General features: G+C 41.0%; 2 protein-coding genes across 2 annotated transcripts; both read left to right on the forward strand.

The window, feature by feature from the left end:
- The first annotated feature begins 256 nt into the window (after nt 1–256).
- On the forward strand, nt 257–4,403 carry LOC113461548 (cysteine-rich receptor-like protein kinase 10). Its single transcript, XM_039126248.1, has 5 exons — nt 257–434; nt 1,902–2,029; nt 2,168–2,378; nt 3,333–3,570; nt 3,648–4,403. Exons 1-5 carry the CDS (start codon nt 257–259, stop codon nt 3,847–3,849), a joined length of 957 nt encoding a protein of 318 aa, XP_038982176.1. The 3' UTR covers nt 3,850–4,403.
- Nucleotides 4,404–8,577: 4,174 nt separating this feature from the next.
- LOC103698634 (cysteine-rich receptor-like protein kinase 6) lies at nt 8,578–14,130 on the forward strand. Its single transcript, XM_039125887.1, has 6 exons — nt 8,578–9,696; nt 11,766–11,891; nt 12,313–12,446; nt 12,616–12,826; nt 13,113–13,350; nt 13,463–14,130. The coding sequence occupies exons 1-6, from the start codon at nt 8,862–8,864 to the stop codon at nt 13,662–13,664; spliced, it is 1,746 nt and encodes a 581-aa protein (XP_038981815.1). The 5' UTR covers nt 8,578–8,861; the 3' UTR covers nt 13,665–14,130.
- The last annotated feature ends 5,212 nt before the right edge of the window (nt 14,131–19,342 follow it).

A 19,342-nucleotide genomic window follows, 5' to 3' on the forward strand; every position in this document is an offset into this window, starting at 1 on the left:
GGATACCTGTAGAGGCCGGATGCGTGTGCGGCTTCCACTGAACCTTCATCAAATACCACGTAAATCAGATTTGCGGAGACCATCTACCCGCACAAGGTGAAGATCTGATCTTCTTAATGATTTTAAAAATGGTTTTAAATAATTTAATTCTAATCTATCTACAAACGAAAGGTTTTAAAATACGTTCATGCGATGAACGGATCCCGCATATGTTTTCCGCTGCAATCTGAAAATTATTTCGAAATTTTCATGGCATATGAGGGATCCTAACAAGTCTCCTGTCAATGCTCTCAATGGGAGGAACCCAGTTATTCCTGTAGAGAAAATGAAAGTTCCAATAGACAATGTGAAGACCAAGATAAGTACCAAGAAGCTAGCACAACCTGCAATTGAGGTTCAAAAAGAAAAAGCTCCTGTCCATGGAAAGAGGTTCTGTTAGACAAAATAAGAAACTCTTATGATTAAGAATCTTAAAACTAAAGAATAGAATTATATAACCTATAAAGTATTTTCTGTTTGCACTCACAGGCACATTTGTGTGGACAAACATATTATTTATGTTTCAATCATATTATTTATGTCATCTGAGTCGTGCAATCTATTTTACAACATTGAGGAAAGTAGACTTGCCACATTCGTGTTTGTTAATTATAGCCTTTAACATCTCTTAACCAAATATTCAAATGATATAACCAAAAGGACAGCTATACATGAAATTTTCACTTGGTGCAGGACAAGAAAAGAACGTAGCAAGAACTCAGCATTATTGTTTTCGCCCTTATGGTAGTCATACTCATGCTAGCATGCTTTGTTTGCATTTGCTTGTGGAGACAGAAGGCTATAAAGAAAAGAAACGGTAAGTAGCCAACAGACATTCTCAAATTCTTGTCATTGGTTATAGAGTAGCCAAAGAATAAGCTATGATGGTAAATGGGTGATTGAATTCCCAAAATGTATCACCGTTCTGGAGAAAAGATGGAAAATAATTTGATCAACCATAAATGAACAAGAAACCCATCATCATGGATTAATACATGCCCTAAATCCTGGTCATCCATATTTCATCACATGCATCACCATGTGCATTGAATGTGCTTTACACTAGACATCAGATTTGCATGGTTCTATGGCCTTCCTTTGCTGGCGTATCAATTTAAACAGTCTTTGGTTCAATAACTACAAATGGATTCTCTTATTGCATCTATACCCAAATATCTGCCAGACTCTGTGGATGCACAACGTTGTCAGAACAATAAGGGAAACCTGGGCAGCAACCCCTTTAAGGTCCTTCGTGGTATACCAAGGACATAGGTCTGTTATTGGCGTTAAATTACACAATGATTCACTAAATTTGTATGAAATGTAGTAACTGTCACATACAGATAAATTTTATGATAATGATTATATTATTTAATTTTTTCAAAAATCATAAAAAACATTTAGATAGTAGTACAAGGTAGTGCAACCTTAAATATCCATCTTAGGTGCACCTTCAAGAACTAGATAGTGGTTATGTGCAAATACCCAGGTAGGTGCTTGGATGGCCGCACTAGCTAGTATCCATGTATGCAACAAGTGCCAAAGGTACCTAGGTGCTCAGGTGGCCACCTAAACAATGGGGACCATGCTAGGTTTCATGTAATGATCAAACAAGATAACTGGTTGTTTATTATTTATTTATTTAGTAAAATAATACTTTGAAAAACCAATGTAGTCTATGTAAGTGAGGAATAAATCACCTATAAAACATGCTATATTTATCAGCAACATTGTTGGGCAATGATATTCATATCCAGAATGCCCTGTGAATTCTTCTACTATTTCCTTCACATTCTTTCATTAAATATTTCTTTGTGCACACTGCAGAGGTTTTTTCATCTTGCTTATTCTTTTGTTAATAGGGGAAGACATCAATGATATTACAAGGAAAAGTTCTCTGCTATTTGATTTGCCTACAATCAAAGAAGCCACTAATAATTTCTCCAGTGCAAATAAGCTTGGAGAGGGTGGTTTTGGCACAGTTTATAAGGTAGTAATGGATTAGTATAAGCTACTGGCTGTTTAGACAAAGATTCATTAATTTCAATAATAAACAGCGTATGGTGCTATCTTCTAATTTTCTGTTACAAATTGATAAAATACCTAGTTCTCTTATGCTTTCTAACAGGGAACATTATCAGATGGACAGGACATAGCTGTAAAGAGGCTTTCAAAAAGTTCAGGGCAAGGACTGGAACAATTAAGAAATGAAGTGGACTTTGTTGCTCAGCTTCACCATAAGAATCTTGTAAGAGTGTTGGGTTATTGCTTGGAAATGCAAGAGCAGTTGCTTGTCTATGAATACATCCAGAATAAGAGCCTCGACACATTTATATTTGGTACTTTTTCCATTGCTTAGATATCTCCAAGTCCCTAACAAACCTTGCTTGCAAAGTCTGCTGAAACATATTCAGTAATTTAAGGTTTAATTTTTCATATGAGAAATGACTTCATCATTTCAGACTGCTTGGCTTGGATATGGACCAATGACATTATAAGATCCCTAAATACGTGACCCAAACTAGATGGGATAAGTCTTCTTGTTTATGCTTACAAATGGTTACAATTGTTAACTTTATAATGAACCATATACCAAAATTAGACCCAAAATATAGTACAGAACATCTATGACTTAAAGAGTACACACATGTAAGTTTGACATTTGAGGTCAAAACTGGTCTGCTAAAATCCCTGCCAATTAATCTAAAGATTAATAGGCTTAGTAAGAAAATCTATGAAGCTAACAAAGCAAAAAGAAAATTTCATAATATAAACACATAGCATAAGATTGTGAAGGCACACAATAATGTTTGCTAGATATGAAAACATGACTATATTCTTAACATATGCCAAAATGAGTATATAAAATGAACATGCTCACAAAAGATGCATACAGGTACTCCAAAATACATAGAAAAGACACTCATATTTACAAAACAAGAGCCCCAAAAAAACTTTAAAAATAATAGGAAGTTCTGAACAAAATTCACTCAAAAGAAGTTCCGTAGTAGGTGATACATAATCCCAGAGTTTTGTTTGTTTTGGTTTCTCAGGAAGGCTGAGCATGTAGAACTACTCAAGGTCAAATTGGATAGTCAAAAGAAACTGAGGAAGAAGTGAGAAGTAACTGGTACCGTATAAGCATACATTATATACGTTAATAGGTTTGTGCTAACCAACTAAACCAGCAATGCTCTTTCGGTTAGCATACAATTTGATCTCTATAAATTAATAAATTAACCATTTTTGGCAGTGGTACATAACATTAAACATGCTCTATCTGGATTAACTAGATGCAGCCAAAAGTGAACAGCTAAACTGGGAACAACGGCACAACATCATTCAAGGGATTGCTAGGGGACTATTGTATATTCATGAAGATTCTAGAGTACGAATTATTCATCGAGATCTGAAAGCTAGCAACATTTTGTTAGATGCAAGCATGAATCCCAAGATTGCATACTTTGGATTGGCAAGACTTTTTGGTGGAGACCATACTGAAAGCAAGACAACTAAAGTTGTAGGAACATAGTAAGTTTTTGAAGCCTAAATTTCACTGTGCTTTAAGCCTTAATGGTTCATATTATTCGATTGTTAATGGTTTGCAGTGGATATATGGCACCAGAGTATGCTATACATGGGAGTATTTCCCTTAAGTCAGATGTTTTTAGTTTTGGTGTATTAGTTTTGGAAATTGTCAGCGGAAGAAGGAACAATAGTTTCTATGACCCTGGAAATGTGATGAATCTTCTAAGCTATGTAAGTACTACAAAATTCACATTTACATTTTCTACTATGATATATGTCTAGAGATGACTACGCCATATTCTAACAGACTTTTAACAGGCATGGCAATGTTGGACCAATGAGACAGCACTGAAATTAGTTGATCCAAGCATGGCTGAAAATTATTCAAGCCACGAAATCTTGAGATGCATCAACATTGGGCTGTTATCTGTACAGGAAAATCCAAGTGACGGGCCAAACATGTTATCAGTTTTTTTGATGCTCAACCGGTACAAAATGAAACTCCAAACTCCCTCACAGCCTGCATTTTTTTATGCAAATGCCATGACAGAGTCATATGGATTTGTTGAAGATGCCGGTCCATCTAGAGGTAAACATGAGCAGTCTACAAGTACATCGACTCTATTCTCTTCAAATGAGGCATCAATTACCGAACTAAACCCTCGATAGGGGGAGAAACAACTGTACTAGTAAATGTTTGTATTCCATCAGCCTGCCTTTCAAATCTAGATGGCTGGTTGCTTTTGTAGTTTTGGAATTATATATGGACTTCACAAATTACATATAGATAGTTTAATATGTTTGATGTGTAAGCAAGATAATCAAAAATACCTTATTATACATGATGAGACAGTAATTGTACAATATATTCTTTTCCTTTCCCTAGGTTAACTAGATATTTACATCAGAAAGAAAAAGTTTAACCAGATATTGGCCTTCATTATTCCTAAAGAGTTCTATATACATTTCAAATCATAAGTTCCAAGGGGCATCTTTCAAAGTTATGATTATTACATATTTTGCTATTTTTGGGGGGGCAAGGCATGAAAAGCTAACTCAGAAACTTAGAATTATTATTATGCTACTTCAGAAGGAAGTTATTGAAATGGCCTAGCTGCCAAATAGATATCCACTTGCTATGAAAATAATTGCATTTTAATTTCTGCATGACAGCAATTTGTTACATTAATCTCATCATATAAGCTTGTCTTTCAAAGTATAGGAAAGGAAGCATCAGTGATTCGGCATAAAGTTTTAACTTCTTTGACTTTTTAAAATATGCCACAAGACAACTCATGAAAGTTTTACTTTGATAGCTAGCTTTTAAAGGGAGACTCAATGTTTGTACATTATTTATCGTAAAAATTTAAATGCCACAAAAAATACTTGGTAAAATGCGCTGCCAATTGGCAATAAGGCATTGGGTGAAATTACTGGTCAGTGTGACCAAGCATGTTCTTTTACTTTTCAATACTTGTGACGAGATTTCACGTCTTTAGCTATATGTGATCACTAAATACTTGTGAACTTTGTTTACATCTTTCTGTTTTCACATAATAGTTATGATTTAATCAATTAAGAGCTGATCCATGGCATTCAAAATTCCTTCGACCTAAGGCAACCAAAAGCTCATATGCCTGCCCCTCACCCCCTCCCGAAAAAAAATACAATGTTTTTAGGTCTAAACCTAGCAGGAATGGCCAAACACTTGGGCTTGCAATTTAGTCCGCCCCATCAGGCACCCGACCCAACCCAATTTGAATGGAGCAGATTTCACCTAACCCGTAATAGATCCGGGGCAGATATGGATAATGGTAAAACCCACTCCGAACCCGATCTCTCTCTCTCTCTCTCTCTCTCTCTCTCTCTCTATATATATATATATATATATATATATATATATATATATATATATATATATATATATCTTCACAAATTTCTCCCTCAAGGCAAAAAAATAAATAAATAAATTGATTTATATGTAAGAAAAAAATTGATTTTGTAACTTTAACTGACTCAACCCATCCAACCTACCTCATTTAATTTTACTTGCCCTACCCCTTTCCTTAACTCTACCTGCCCCGCCCCGCTCTGAGGCAATTATGGGGCAGGAACAGATAATAGCATGAGGGCAGAAATTGGAACAGAAATATCATTTGATTCGTCGATCTTCAAAAAAAAAAATAAGCAAAGTTCACTACAAGAATATTGGGCATTAGCGACGCGATTTTTGGCCTTTAGCGACGCTTTTAAGCGTCGCTAAAAACCATCCCGACGCTTTCCTAAGCATCGGTAAAGCGTCGCCTATGCTACAGTGGAGAAAATATTTTCCGACGCTTCCAAGAGCGTCGAAAATTAGCGACGCTTTACCGACGCTTTTAGCGTCGGTAATTTAAACCATAGCGACGCTTTAAAGCATCGCAAATTGCAATTTAACAACGCTTTATAGCGTCAGTAAATGTTCGATTTACCGACGCTTTAAAGCATCGCTAATTCTAACTTACCGACGCTTTAAAGCGTCGCTAATTGATTTCTGGTCGGAATTTTAACGACGCTTTAAAGCGTCGTTAGAATATTATTTTTAAAAAAAAAAAATTTAAAAATTTTTAAATCCTGTTTACGAAATCAAAGCCACACATACTAAGTGAGATATACACAAAATCAAACATATTTATCTAAACATTCATATTGTCAAATTACATTCATACTATCAATTTACGTTTACAATGTACTTCAAAAAGCATAAAAAATACATATAAAACTCCAAAATAAATGCTTCAAGGGTCGCTGGCATCACCATCTCTATGTGCAGATGAAGTATCAGGAACCTGTAATAAAAAAACTTAAGAAGTTAAGAATACGAGAATTATTAAGCTCTTTAAGAAAAATATGATACTTATGCAAAATGTTCAAGTAGATGTAGTAATTTACTTGAGGAGGGACAAACTGATGCAACAAAGATGTAATCTGATTAATCTGAGCCCTCAAAGATTGCATCTTTGTCTGGTGGCTCTGCTTCAACTCCTTTATCTCTGCCTTCAGATCATTAACCTCTGCAGTACTACTACTCTATCTAGCATCTTGAGTATATCTACCCACTGCATCTTGAAGTCGTCCACGAAGAGGAGGCCAACGGAGAGGGGAGAGGGGAAGGAGATGCGGCGGAGATCGGTGAAAAGGGCTGAGGACGGAAGGGGTCGGTCGCCGGAAGGGGACAGAAGGGCTGAGGATTTAGGGCTGTGGGATGTGAGGGGAGGGGATCGATTAGGTTTTGTGGTGGGAGGAGTGAAGTCCGACGATGCTTATAAGCGTCGTCGTATTTTTATCTATGCCGACGCTTATAAGCGTCAGTAATGGTTTTTTTACCGACACTCTTTACAAGCGTCGGCGGTTACTGTCGGGAAAAAAAAAATGCCGACGTTTTTATTTAGCGTCGGTAATATAGAGTCGCGACAACTCTTTATTGTTGTAGTGATAGCCGATCTATTTCCGACATGTTGCCATCCCTAACAAATATATAGCCATGGTTATCTAACACCTAAAACTTACTATTTAACCCAGCAAATTTTGTGACGAGCACCTATGTTATCCATGTCTCAAATATCTTTTGAGCCCAGTTAGGGCTCTTGCACACCCACACAAACTCCTAGCCACGTAAGTTCTAGATGTAGCACTGAATACTAATTGTGCTGAGGGAATCTTGCAAAATGCAACATTAAGCATTAACCACAATACATCTTGGGCATATCCCCTTGCTACCTAACCGTCAAGAAAATGAATCATTCAATTAACTAGCCAGCGAAAATCCAAAGTTCATGGTCTTTAGTGTTATCCATCTCGTGAAACTTGTCTTCAATCAATACGATTTAATAAACATGAAATCCTAAAATTTTTGTTTGGTAACACAAACAAAAATAAGTCCTAGATGTTAAATAACAACCATGGTGCATTGGAACTCTATGTGGTGAAAATTTTCTTTGCAGCTCCAATATTCCTGAGCATCACTTTAGCCAAAGATGAAATCGATCTCTTCCTGGCTGTTAACATTCACAGTCTCCCCTTAACCCAAGCAACAATCTGAATCAACCAAGCTTGCAACAAGCGCTTCTCGTTGTCAGAAAAGTTTACAGCTTCTGGAATTCGGACAGGATCTCATGAGCGTTCGATTCCGCTGCAGCCAATGGCAACGCATAGAGACAGCGACAAAGACGGAATGAAGCACATCAAGTTATTCAGATTTCAGACTACCAATGTATCAATTTAGAGGTGTTACTAGAAAAGATAATTATTTAACAAAGCAAGAGAAATCCTAAAAAAAATTGGGATCAAGAATGTACGACCACCCACGGGACCCTAAGAAATTGATCAGGTACAAAGTGAAAGAAAAAAGGGGATTTTTTTTCTCTTTTCTTTAAAAAAAAGAAGAAGCAAGAAGCAGTTGGATCAACGAGATCGGAGGGACGAGGTGAGTTTGTCCTCTGGAGATTTAACGGAACCTTCTATGTTGGTTCCCGTCTGGTCCCCTCTGGCATCTGCTTTAAGATTCTTATACTAGCTGATAAGGTGCCATATTAAACGGCCTACACGATGCTTTCTAGAGTCCACGGAGTACTTTTGTCCCTCTTTTCCGCAAGTTGAATGGAATCCTGTTGTTCATACATAGTTTTTTAAGCCCACCTATGTTGACCAACAACCTTTCCTCAGGTCTAACAGACCACTCCTTTCATTTTCTTCCACGAGATGGCGTGCTTTGTACCCAAAAAAAAGAGTGCGTGTTTGTATTTGCTATTTATTTAACATGGAACTTGACTGGGACAAACGTGAGATTTAGGTTGCAAATTTTACAAACATGAGAACACCTGCCGATCTTATGGTGGGCATTCCAGGGCCCTTGTGGATTGTTTCTGGTTTGAGTAGGCAAAATCATGAATGCCGAGATACAAATGCAATTTGGCAAGGCCATAGCATCTGGTCTTTAACACCTATTGATCGAATCCATGAGCCATGCCACTGGACTGAACCCTAATTCGCCATAATCTAAGTGGTCATATTGGGCCAACGCTGCCTCAGAGTCGCATCCTCGTAGGCATGGTAAATCGCAAAATAAAACGACGACCAAGTCGACCGCTGCTGCTCTTAGTCGTTTCTCGTTCCCAAGGCATTTCCAGCTTCCTTCGAACGCGTCGCCTCACAGTTTCCTCTAGCTCGCACCCTGTTTCCACAGCCAGCCATACTTAACAGCTTTGCTCTGTCGTGCTCAGAAGCACTGTGTGTTCCCGCTGTAACCGTAGTCCATGGTATCATTTCGCCATGTTTCCTTCCCTTTCTTCCTATGCCTTCTCTTCCTCATATTCCTTTCCCCTCCCACTGCCGGCGATCCCATCTACACACACTGTGGCAGCACCGGCAACTACGCCGCCAACAGCACTTATGAGACCAACCTCAACCTCCTCCTCCGTTCCCTCGCATCCAACACTTCTCTCTCCGGTGGCTTCCTCAACGCCACCGTCGGCCAGATCCCTGACCAAATCTACGGCCTCGCCATGTGCCGCGGCGACACCAATGCCTCGGTCTGCCGCTCCTGCCTCAGCGGCGACGCGATCCAAGACGCCCCCCAGCTCTGCGCGTACAACAAAGGCGCCATCGTAGGCTACGATGACTGCCTCCTTCGCTACTCCAACCAGCGCTTCTTCTCGACCGTCGCCACCTCGGTGCGGGAGATCAAGTGGAACGTCAAAAACGTGACCGACGCCAGCCGGTTCGCCAAGATTGTGGACGAGCTTATGAGCGCGATCACCGATTGGGCCGTCTCCAACTCGACGAGGAGGTTCGCCACCGGGCAGATGGTGAATTCCACCAAGGCTCCTTTTCCTCAGATATATGGTCTGGTGCAGTGCACACAGGACCTATCGCCGAGCCAGTGCCAGCAGTGCCTCCAAAATATCCTTGAGCCAAGACCGACACAGCTAGAGGGGAAGGAGGGAGGGAGGGTGGTCGCAGCAAGCTGCAATTTTAGGTACGAGATATACAAGTTCTTCGACGGGGCACCGTCGCTAAGACTTGAGGAGCCGCCGGAGAACGCACCGGCGCCGGTAGTGCCTCCACCTACCAAAACACCTGAGGAAGAAGGTAAGGGTAGTAGCCGACCGGTACTAGTAAACTAGTTTCAATAGCATCAGTTTATCGACGGCGACTTAATAGGGAATAGATGAGTCCTTCCTACTCTGTTTGAGATCCAATCATTTCTAATCTGTTTACTAATATCCTATCGATTTGAGTTTAATGGCTACATTTTCTTTTTGTTTTTTCCGCTAAAGGCATGTCTCTACATAATTTAGTTGAGAAGTATTAGGTGATTTAAAGTAGATTTTTTTTTTTTTTTGCCATGTATACCTTTAAAATATATAAAATTATATGAATATTCTCATAAAATTGCTATTTATATGTATATCCTTATAAAATATTTAATTTTGCATGTATACCCTTTTTTTTACTTTTTTTTACATAATACTAACCAACACTTTTAAAAAATAAACAATTTAAAATTGAAATGGCTGAAATACCCTTACATGTAGACATGCAAAAAGAAAATTTTATATGGATATAGATGCAAGTAGCAACTTTGAGAAGGTATTCATGCAATTACACATATTTAGGAGGGCATACACTTAAAAAAAATTTATTAAAAAATGATCAAAATCTAGTAAAGATAATTCATTAATAAAAAAAATAACAAAAAATATTAAATCATGTTAATATCAACTCTTATAGAATAAATCATGTTGCTTTTGCAAAATTCTTGCCTCAAAAAAAAAACTCAATATTTACAAATCACTAACAAATATTTTACAAATCTAAACATCTATAATTAATTTAAATTTGATATCCTTTAATCTTTTAAAAATAATGAAGAATATGTAGATGTCATAGATTTAATAATAATAATTATATCAAAATCAATGGTAAATATCATTACCAAAATGTGACTCGATCTTTTTTTGACTTATCGATCCAATTGAATCATAAAAGACTTGGCAAATTTCAACCGAGTTTTGTTTTTTTAATAGATTATTTAAATATACATCTTTCTAAATATAAGAAATTGCAAAAATATCCTCATAAAGTTGCTATTTATGTGTATACCCTTACAACTTTTTTTTTCATATCTATCCATAAGGATATTTCAGTCATTTTAATTTTAAGCCGTTTATTTTTTAACGACATGAAATGGTATATGTATATATACAAAAAAAAGAAGAATATACATGCAAATAGTAATTTTACGAGGATATTTATATAATTTCGTATATTTAGAAGGGTATACATACATAAAACCCTTTAAAGTAACAATAAAGATCAACTCTTCCTAATTGGCCTCTAGTAAAAAAAAGAAAAAGAAAGCAATATTATATAAACAAGAGAGCGAGGCACTAATGCTTGGTGCTGTAAGATACAAGGGTCATTTCCACAAACTAGCCAAAGTAGAGAACCTTTTCTTTAATTTAAGGGTTTGCTAGCTAGCACCAGTATATCTTGTTTGATCAAAGGTAGTTCACACTATCATAATTGCACCAAATTAACACTTCCATAAGATCGCATGCTGATTACTAACCTTCGAACATGAAAAGTTTGCACATGGATTCCTTTTAAATGGCAATCCATTTTGGAACCCTAGTTATGCTTCACATCTAATTCGCTTGAGTCGGGATCCTCTACGGTGCGTGTTTTGCACCAAAGAGAACTGTACAAACCTTAATCACCGCCATGTCATTCGATCATGGAGACAGACAGCTATTTAGCATTCAATAGTGAAGTACAACATTTGGAATGCAACACGATGCCGTATTTGACAGTTGTATGTCTCCACAATCAGATGATGTGGCAATCATCGAGGACTATACAACCTCTATGGTGTAAAACATTCACCACAAAGTATCCAAACTCAATCCACTTATCCGAGACACTCTAGTCAACAAAACTGTCAGACAAGAATCATAAGGTTTATAGAGTAAATACTAATAAAAGCTTTCCCACAATATGATTGACCTCAATTACCATACATGCCGCAAACATTTGTAACACACAATAAAGATGCACTAATATGATGTACGTCTTAACCAATGGCTCCATGTCTTGTTATCCTCGATGTGCCATGTTGATACAGAAATGCAGATGAAAGTGGCCATTTATCAATGCAGGAAAGAAGAAAAAGGCCACCGGTATGGTCCTTGCTATTGCTATACCTCTCGTAACTGCATTCGTGCTGATCTCCATAATTTGCATTTGCATCACGAGGAGGAGGAAGCCATTTGTAAAGTTACCATGTAAGTAACCCATGAATTAAATGCTTTCTATTGTTTCACAAAATATCCAATTCTTTTCTTTACATTTTTGTTGGAGAGCTTGAAAAAGTTCTACCAAGAGGGGAAAAGGATGAAATCTTAGGTGAAGTTGTTATAGAAGTTATGAAGGGCTTACTGTAAGCAATAAAAAGTGTGCATTGCTTGATTATTTATTTCAACGGCCTTTAATAAGCCTGTAAAAACTAGGTTCAGCAGTCCACAAGTCACTGCCTTCGAAGGCAATGACCTATATATTGGTCTTGATTTAGAGCTGACTTGGTTTAATTGAGCGACATCATTTTCCGAATTTTTGTCCTGGTCCAATTATCTCATCTTGTTATCATTATTTGTAAGATTCAAAAGAAATTTTTGACAATAGCTTCAAAATTCTGTGCACTTTCAGTAGATGGGAGTAGCCCGAAGGAAATCGCAAGTGTTGAGTCCCTATTACTTGATATATCTACACTACGATTTGCAACAGCTAACTTTTCTGAAGAGAACAAACTTGGAGAAGGTGGCTTTGGTGCAGTTTACAAGGTATCATGGTAGCCTATTGCGTCAACTTCTCTATATCTAATCTTAATAAAATTGTACTCCAATATAAAAATTTAACATACGTAATCTTCTTGATCCAAATCAGTTCTATATTTATCTTTAATTTCTTCTAGTTCTATATAATTCATGTTAACCTTATAATTATGTATAGGGACTACTACCTGATGGACGAGAAATAGCAGTGAAGAGGTTATCAGCTACTTCATCACAAGGATTCAGAGAGCTGAGAAATGAGCTAGTTTTAGTTGCAAAACTCCAGCACAGGAATCTTGTAAGGCTTCTGGGTGTTTGCTTGGAAGAACAAGAGAAGTTGCTTGTTTATGAATATGTGCCTAACAGAAGCCTGGACACCATTCTTTTTGGTATAATTTCTTCTTCCACTCAAAATTGACCATCTTTAGAAACGTGTGTAGCAACCATAATATAGTTGAACTATAACTTAATACTGAATCTCCAACTTTGGTGTTTGTTTAAATCTAGGCTCTCCTCTTCCAACTAAATCTAGTTGTGTTTCTAGTGTAACCATTTTGTTAGTGCAGAAGAAACAAATGTCTGACCATCTTATGTTCAAGCCCTCTTTGGACTTACTCTAACATGTATTGCCTTAATTGATCATCCTTAATTGATTATCAAGTTTGTATCACATAGATCGTGAGAAGCGTGAACAACTAAACTGGGGAAAAAGGAACAAGATCATTGGCGGGATTTCTCGAGGCCTACAGTACCTGCACGAAGAATCTCAATTAAAAATTATTCATCGGGATTTAAAAGCCAGCAATATCTTATTAGATGCAGATTTGAACCCAAAGATTTCAGATTTTGGTTTGGCTAGGCTTTTTGGTGGAGACCAAACTCAGTGCACCACAAACCAAGTTGTTGGAACATTGTAAGTAGAACTCTTGAATAACCTATGCATTCTCCATCTGGAAGAATAACCTATGCATTCCAATGATGGTTGATTAAAGAGTATTTTAAATAATATACTAATCTTATTACAGTGGGTATATGGCACCGGAGTATGTCATGCATGGGCAGTTTTCTATCAAGTCAGATGTATACAGCTTTGGTGTTCTGGTTTTAGAGATCGTGACAGGCAGAAAGAACAGTGATTTTTCTAATTCTGAATATTCTGAAGATATAGTGAGCTATGTGAGTTTTCAATTGCATAAATACATCTGTTGTTCTGTCCTAGATGACTGAATAAATTCATTTCATGCAGGTCTGGAAGCAGTGGGTCAAAGGAACAATTTTGGAGATATTAGATCCTTTTTTAGGCAACCATTGCCCAAGAAGCGAAGTGTTAAGATGTGTTCAGATTGGCCTATTGTGTGTCCAGGAAAATCCATCTGATAGACCCAACATGTTTCAAGTTGTTGTGATGCTTAGCAGTATCTCTGTGTCTCTCCCGGCTCCTTCTAGACCAGCATTTTGCACTGGAAGGAGTGGCATGGATTCAGATGCTTATTCAAATGAAGTTGATTTATCTGGAGGTACGCATCACAAATCTTCAAGCAAGTTAGTACCAGTGTCACCAAATGAGGTGTCAATTACAGAACTTGAACCTAGATAAATGTATGAAAGTAAGTAGAAGAAGGTTGATGAATATCTTGAACAATTATGGTCTTTCTTCAAAATTATAAAGATTTTTCATCATGGATGTAACACCCGCATTTTTTATCAGACCCTCTGAAACAATGGAAATCCAGTGCGTGTGCCTCATGTCTGTCCATTCTCTTACAAGACAATCTATTACTTGATTTCCTTTATTACCATGTTTACTTATCTTCCAGAATTTAAACAAAGTTCAACAAAATGATGTATAGAGAATTAGGACATAAACCTAACCTCAAGCAAAATTACCGAAGAATGGTAGTGGATACACAATTGCAAATCCAAATAGACAAGAGAAGGAAAGTGCATAAAAGCAAAGATGATCTTTGCTCTAATTCGGTTGGGCAATTAAAAGTATGAACTACAGCAACCTAAGAGCCGAGGAAAGAGACCAGAGGAAAATGTCTTTTGTCCTGATAGAACTGGTATTATACTAATCACTAGGCATGATAAGAGGACTTGAAGAAACTCTGATCACTCTGTTTTACAAGAACGAACAATCCCTCATAATTTTATAGTATTTTGTCACCTTGTTAGCACCAAAAAATAAAGGTACCAAGACAAATTTTACTACCACATTGTAAACATCCTAAAAGTTAGTAAATTTAAGAAACTGTAATCTAATGGAAAAAATTATAAACATCATAATCAATTCAGTCATATTGGCCGGCCTAGTCAACAATCAAGTTATGAAGTCAAAGGAGTAATCTGTAAGGTGTACCAGAAAGCAAGCACATAATTTTTGCAAGAAGTTTATGGTTTTGTTCTGTATTCCGATGATTCCATTATGAGAAGCTCATCCTTCGACACCGTGTCTCTAGGTATGTCATGCTTTAAACCTTAGTTGCCAAAACTGGGAGCAGATGCAGCAATGGATACAAGGAAAAGAATTTTAAAAAAAATTGAAGGAAATACTTAGGAAGTGACTAGTGAGTACCCATTCGAGTTTCTGGGGAATTTCTGAAGCAGGGAAGTAACCCTCAGTAGAAATTTCCCATGACCAAGTCTTAGTCTATGTTTACATCACTCAACCTCCTAAAACAAGTGCAATTACCCAATATGCATATTTGCATTAATCGAAAGCCAGTGGCTACATGTAGACGTGAATTCACCAGCTTTTTCCTCAATTGAATGGTCATCCAATGCACTCATTCCAGTTCCACTGGTAATGAGGGTATTTATTCTATCTCAACATTGTCATAGAAGCATGGCTAATCTAGAAGTGCACAACATATATTATCAGATGAAATGCAGCAGATAAAGCAACCTCCTAAGTAAATAAGATGAAATATTGTTTCATCAACATTACTGTAATGGCTGTGCATCCTCAGACTGGTAATCAAGTTTCAGCAAATGTGAATATAAGGGCTAACCTTTTATGTTATTATTCCAATACTAATTAAGTGGTTTTCTGCTCTAGTCATGAGTATATTGGTAGTCGCACTGCCAAAATTTTCCAAATAACAAAAATGGGCGCCTCCCCTCCCCTGTTAATCACCATCACTGTATTAAATTTTTGATCCACTCTTAAAATATCGGAGTCGCTAAGTCTTTTTTCTGACTTCTTCCGAGGATTAGAAAGGCTGTCACATCATTGGTTGTACCCTGTAAGATATAGAAATCATCAGTAAAAGCAAAGAATTGCAGTTCTAGCAACATTTAAAATCTAATATTCATGACTTGTTGGGTTCCAAGGCAAGGTTGCTAATGCTTCTTTCTTTGAAAGTGCTTTCAACCACCTTTTGCTTTCTTCCATCATTACCACAGTTTATGGCCTTGTGACCATTGCAGAACTTTTCTATTGCAGATGCTGAGGCATAAACTGCTAGACCACCAACAGAACTTCCAACTTAACCTCGGTCCTTTGCTCTCCTCCTAATCCTTCAACAAAACCTAGGTGAAATCCTGGACTGGGTCTATGGCCTTGCTCTCTGTCGAGGCAGTATCGGCCTCCTAGCATGTTCAACGTGACTCAAAACCACATCTCAGGATCCCATGCAACTATGCCCATATGGAAAAACTGCAATTTATCACGTATGATGATCGCCACCTGTACTATATGATCACAATTTTATTACGAAAATTGGATGATCCCAAATACGTTCGCAAGTGAGGCTGCAGTCAAGCAAAATGATTAGATAAGGAACTGGGAAAGATAATGTTGCTGGAAATTAGACCCGGGGGGAATCTTCGGTCGAGGAGAGGGAGCAGCGGGAGGTCACCACGGCGGGGCGGCGACCAGTCGGCGGGCGGCGTCCTCCATCTGGGGTGGTCGGAGAGAGGGAGCAGCAGGTCCTCACGGCGGGGCGGCGATCCGTCGGCGGGCGGCGTCCTCCGTCTGGGGTGCCTGCAGACAAGCCGGTGGCCGGGTTTTCCGGCGCCGGCCCTCCGACGCTCAAGTCAGGGAGGGGGCAAATAGTGTAGAGAGGAGAAGAATAGTGTTTGTAGGGTGCGTAATTTTACCCAACCCCCCCACCTGAGGGGCCAAGGTTCCCTTTTATAGGCGGGGGTCGGTTTACCTGTGATGTAACGGGGCGAGGCCGTAGTACGGCTCGGCATGTTGTTCAGGTCGGCGCACGATCAAGTGAATCATTGCGTTGATGTCGGCGGTGAGGTCGTCGTACGACCTGGGCTTGCACGCTACCAGACGAATTATTGCATTGGTGTCGGAGGTATGGCCGAGATCAGAGACTTATCATGGTTGACTAGACTCTGCTGGGCTAACTTGCCGTGGAGAGCTGAGAGTCCGTAGATGACAGGAGCCATGCGCATTAAATGTGGAGTAAGCCGGAGATCCGCATTAATTGTGGAGTAAGCCGGAGATCCGCATTAATTGTGGAGTAAGCCGGAAATCCGCATTAATTGTTGAGTGAACTGGAGGTTTACAGTAGCCATGCGCAATAAATGCCGGGGGGGGGGCGTCAGAGTATGGTCCTCGGCCGGACCTCAGAGGGGCATGGCCGTAGTAGGTGGCTGATAAGGGTAGACTTTGAACATCAGGGTTTTCCTAGGTCGGAGGTCTCGAGGTCGGATGTCTTGAGGTCGGGCGTTCCGAGGTCGGACGCCGACTTCGGCTGTCCAGGGTCGGCGATTGTGCGGCTTCTCGGGGGCATTCGTGTCATTGGGGGGGGAAAAGTCTTATTCCCCCAACACTACCCCCCGACTTCCGAGTTCGAGCGGCTTGCGGGCTCAGACATGGGAAGTAAAGTCTATCATTAAAGTTGGGGGGCGAATCTCGTCCGCACCCTTGTGTTTCTCGGAGTTTTTATGGCGAAACCTGCGCCTTTTGGTGCCTCGAGGTTGCTTTATTCAGCGAACTTATGATGAGGCTTGTATCCTTATGTTTTTCGAGACGGCTGTAACGGGGGTGATGTCTCTTGGATCACCGAGGTCGCTTCGTGCGGCGGACCCATGATGAGGGTCCTCGAGCTCGACGAGACGGCGCCTTGATCCTGTGGTCGAGGCTCCCCGTTCATCAATGAGTGTGCCGTTTTGCGTTTCAAAATGGACACGCGGCATGATCTGAGGTCGGACGTTCCCGGTCTCGTGTTACCGGGTCATGGATCTGGCGAGTTGGAGGCTACATCGGGGCTCCACGTGCCCCAGGGCCTTATTAAATGAGGGGAGCGGGGGTGCCGTCCGCTCGTTCTTCAAGGCGATTCGATTCTGCGGGCCCATGATGAGGCCCCGAGATCCGATGGGACAACATTTCGATTTCGTACCCGATTTATTGATCCGGAGTGAATACGGTGCCTCGGCCTCCGAGGTCGACACGTGGCGCAATCCGGCCGGGGGATGGGAACCGACCCTGCCAATCTGGGCCGTCAAGGGGGTCTATTTAAACCCCTCGAGTCCGCCCTAAGAGTTCCATTTGGTTGTTTTGCCTTTTCTATTTTCGCCGTCTCCCTCCTTGCTCTATCCCCTGTCCAACTCCTGCCGTCGGTGCCCGGAGCGATTTCCGGCGATGTCCAGTAGGTCCCTACCCTGTGATTGCTAGGGTTCCTCTTCTTTTTTCCTCCTCTGCTTTCAATCTCGTTTTGTTTCTCTGTGAAAATGGGTCTCGGTCCTGAGGAGGTAGGGTCAAGTTTGTCGGGGGAGGAGGTGGAGTTAATACGCTTCCGGTTTTTCTTCCAGCCCGGGTTTCGCCTTAAAACCGCAGGGCCGGAAGATAGGGTGACGCGGCCGCCCCCAGGTCGGATCGCGGTTCACCGCGAGACCCTCTGGGCTGGCCTACGGTTCCCCGTCCACAGGTTCGTGAACGACTTGCTGGTCGAGTACCAACTCGTCCCAGCACAGCTCGCTCCGAACTCGTGGAGAACCATCATCGGGTTCCTCTCCCTGTGTCTCGGGCATGGGATCCCGATTACCGTGAGCGTCTTCCGTCGGTGTTTCTTATTAAAGAAGAACCCGGCAGACGCGGAGTGGCTATACTTCGCCTTCCGAGGCGGTATGTCGCTTTTTCATGGGGCCCCTTCCTCTATTCATGAGTGGAAGGGGAAGTTTTTCTTTTTGGCGTCCGAGGCGCCGTGGGGGTTCAATCCGAGGTGGGGACACCCTCGGTTGAAGACCCTCAACAAGCTCTCCGAGCCCTCGGGGAGAGAGCTGAGGGTTCTGGACTCTCTGCGGGCCCTCGGAAAGGGGTACGACCTGACCGAGCTCCTACGGGAGGACGCCTTGGCGAGCGTGGGTCTGAGCTCGGCGCGCCCCGAGGGTAAGAGCAGTTGCATTACCTTCTTGTCTGTTCTTTCTTTTTGCTTTTATTGGTCTAACACTTGGGAAATTTTTGGTTTCAGATATCCCCCACATGCCTACCAGCAACGTGTCCCTCTTCTCTCGCCTGAAGAGGCGTGAGGCCGAGGCCGGGGGAGCTATGCCCCAGCCTCGGAAGAAGGCGAGGTCGGCCGGCGCTTCCACGTCGGCCGGGACGGGTGGCCCCGAGGCGGGGGCCTCCACAGCCGACCCGAGGCGGGCGCGGGTCGTCAGCGATGCGGGCCCAGCGGCCCCTCCTTGCCCTGCCCCCATTGCCCAGTGGGGGGAGCCGTCCGTGATCCGGCCGCAGCGCCCGGGGCCCGAGCCGACCCGAGGCCCCGAAGCGGGCGGCTCCGGGACCTCGGGCTCGGGCGTGCCGGGCTTTTCCTGGGCTTTCCGGGAAGAATCGGTCGAGCCGGGCTCCCCTATTCTCGAGGGGAGCTCGGCCATCCATGACGCCGAGGTCGCACGCGCTGTATTTCGGCGTGCGATGCTTCCAGCGGACCGGGCCGAGTTCC

This window comes from Phoenix dactylifera, chromosome 4 (genome assembly GCF_009389715.1).
Source record: "Phoenix dactylifera cultivar Barhee BC4 chromosome 4, palm_55x_up_171113_PBpolish2nd_filt_p, whole genome shotgun sequence".
Lineage (NCBI taxonomy): Eukaryota > Viridiplantae > Streptophyta > Magnoliopsida > Arecales > Arecaceae > Phoenix > Phoenix dactylifera.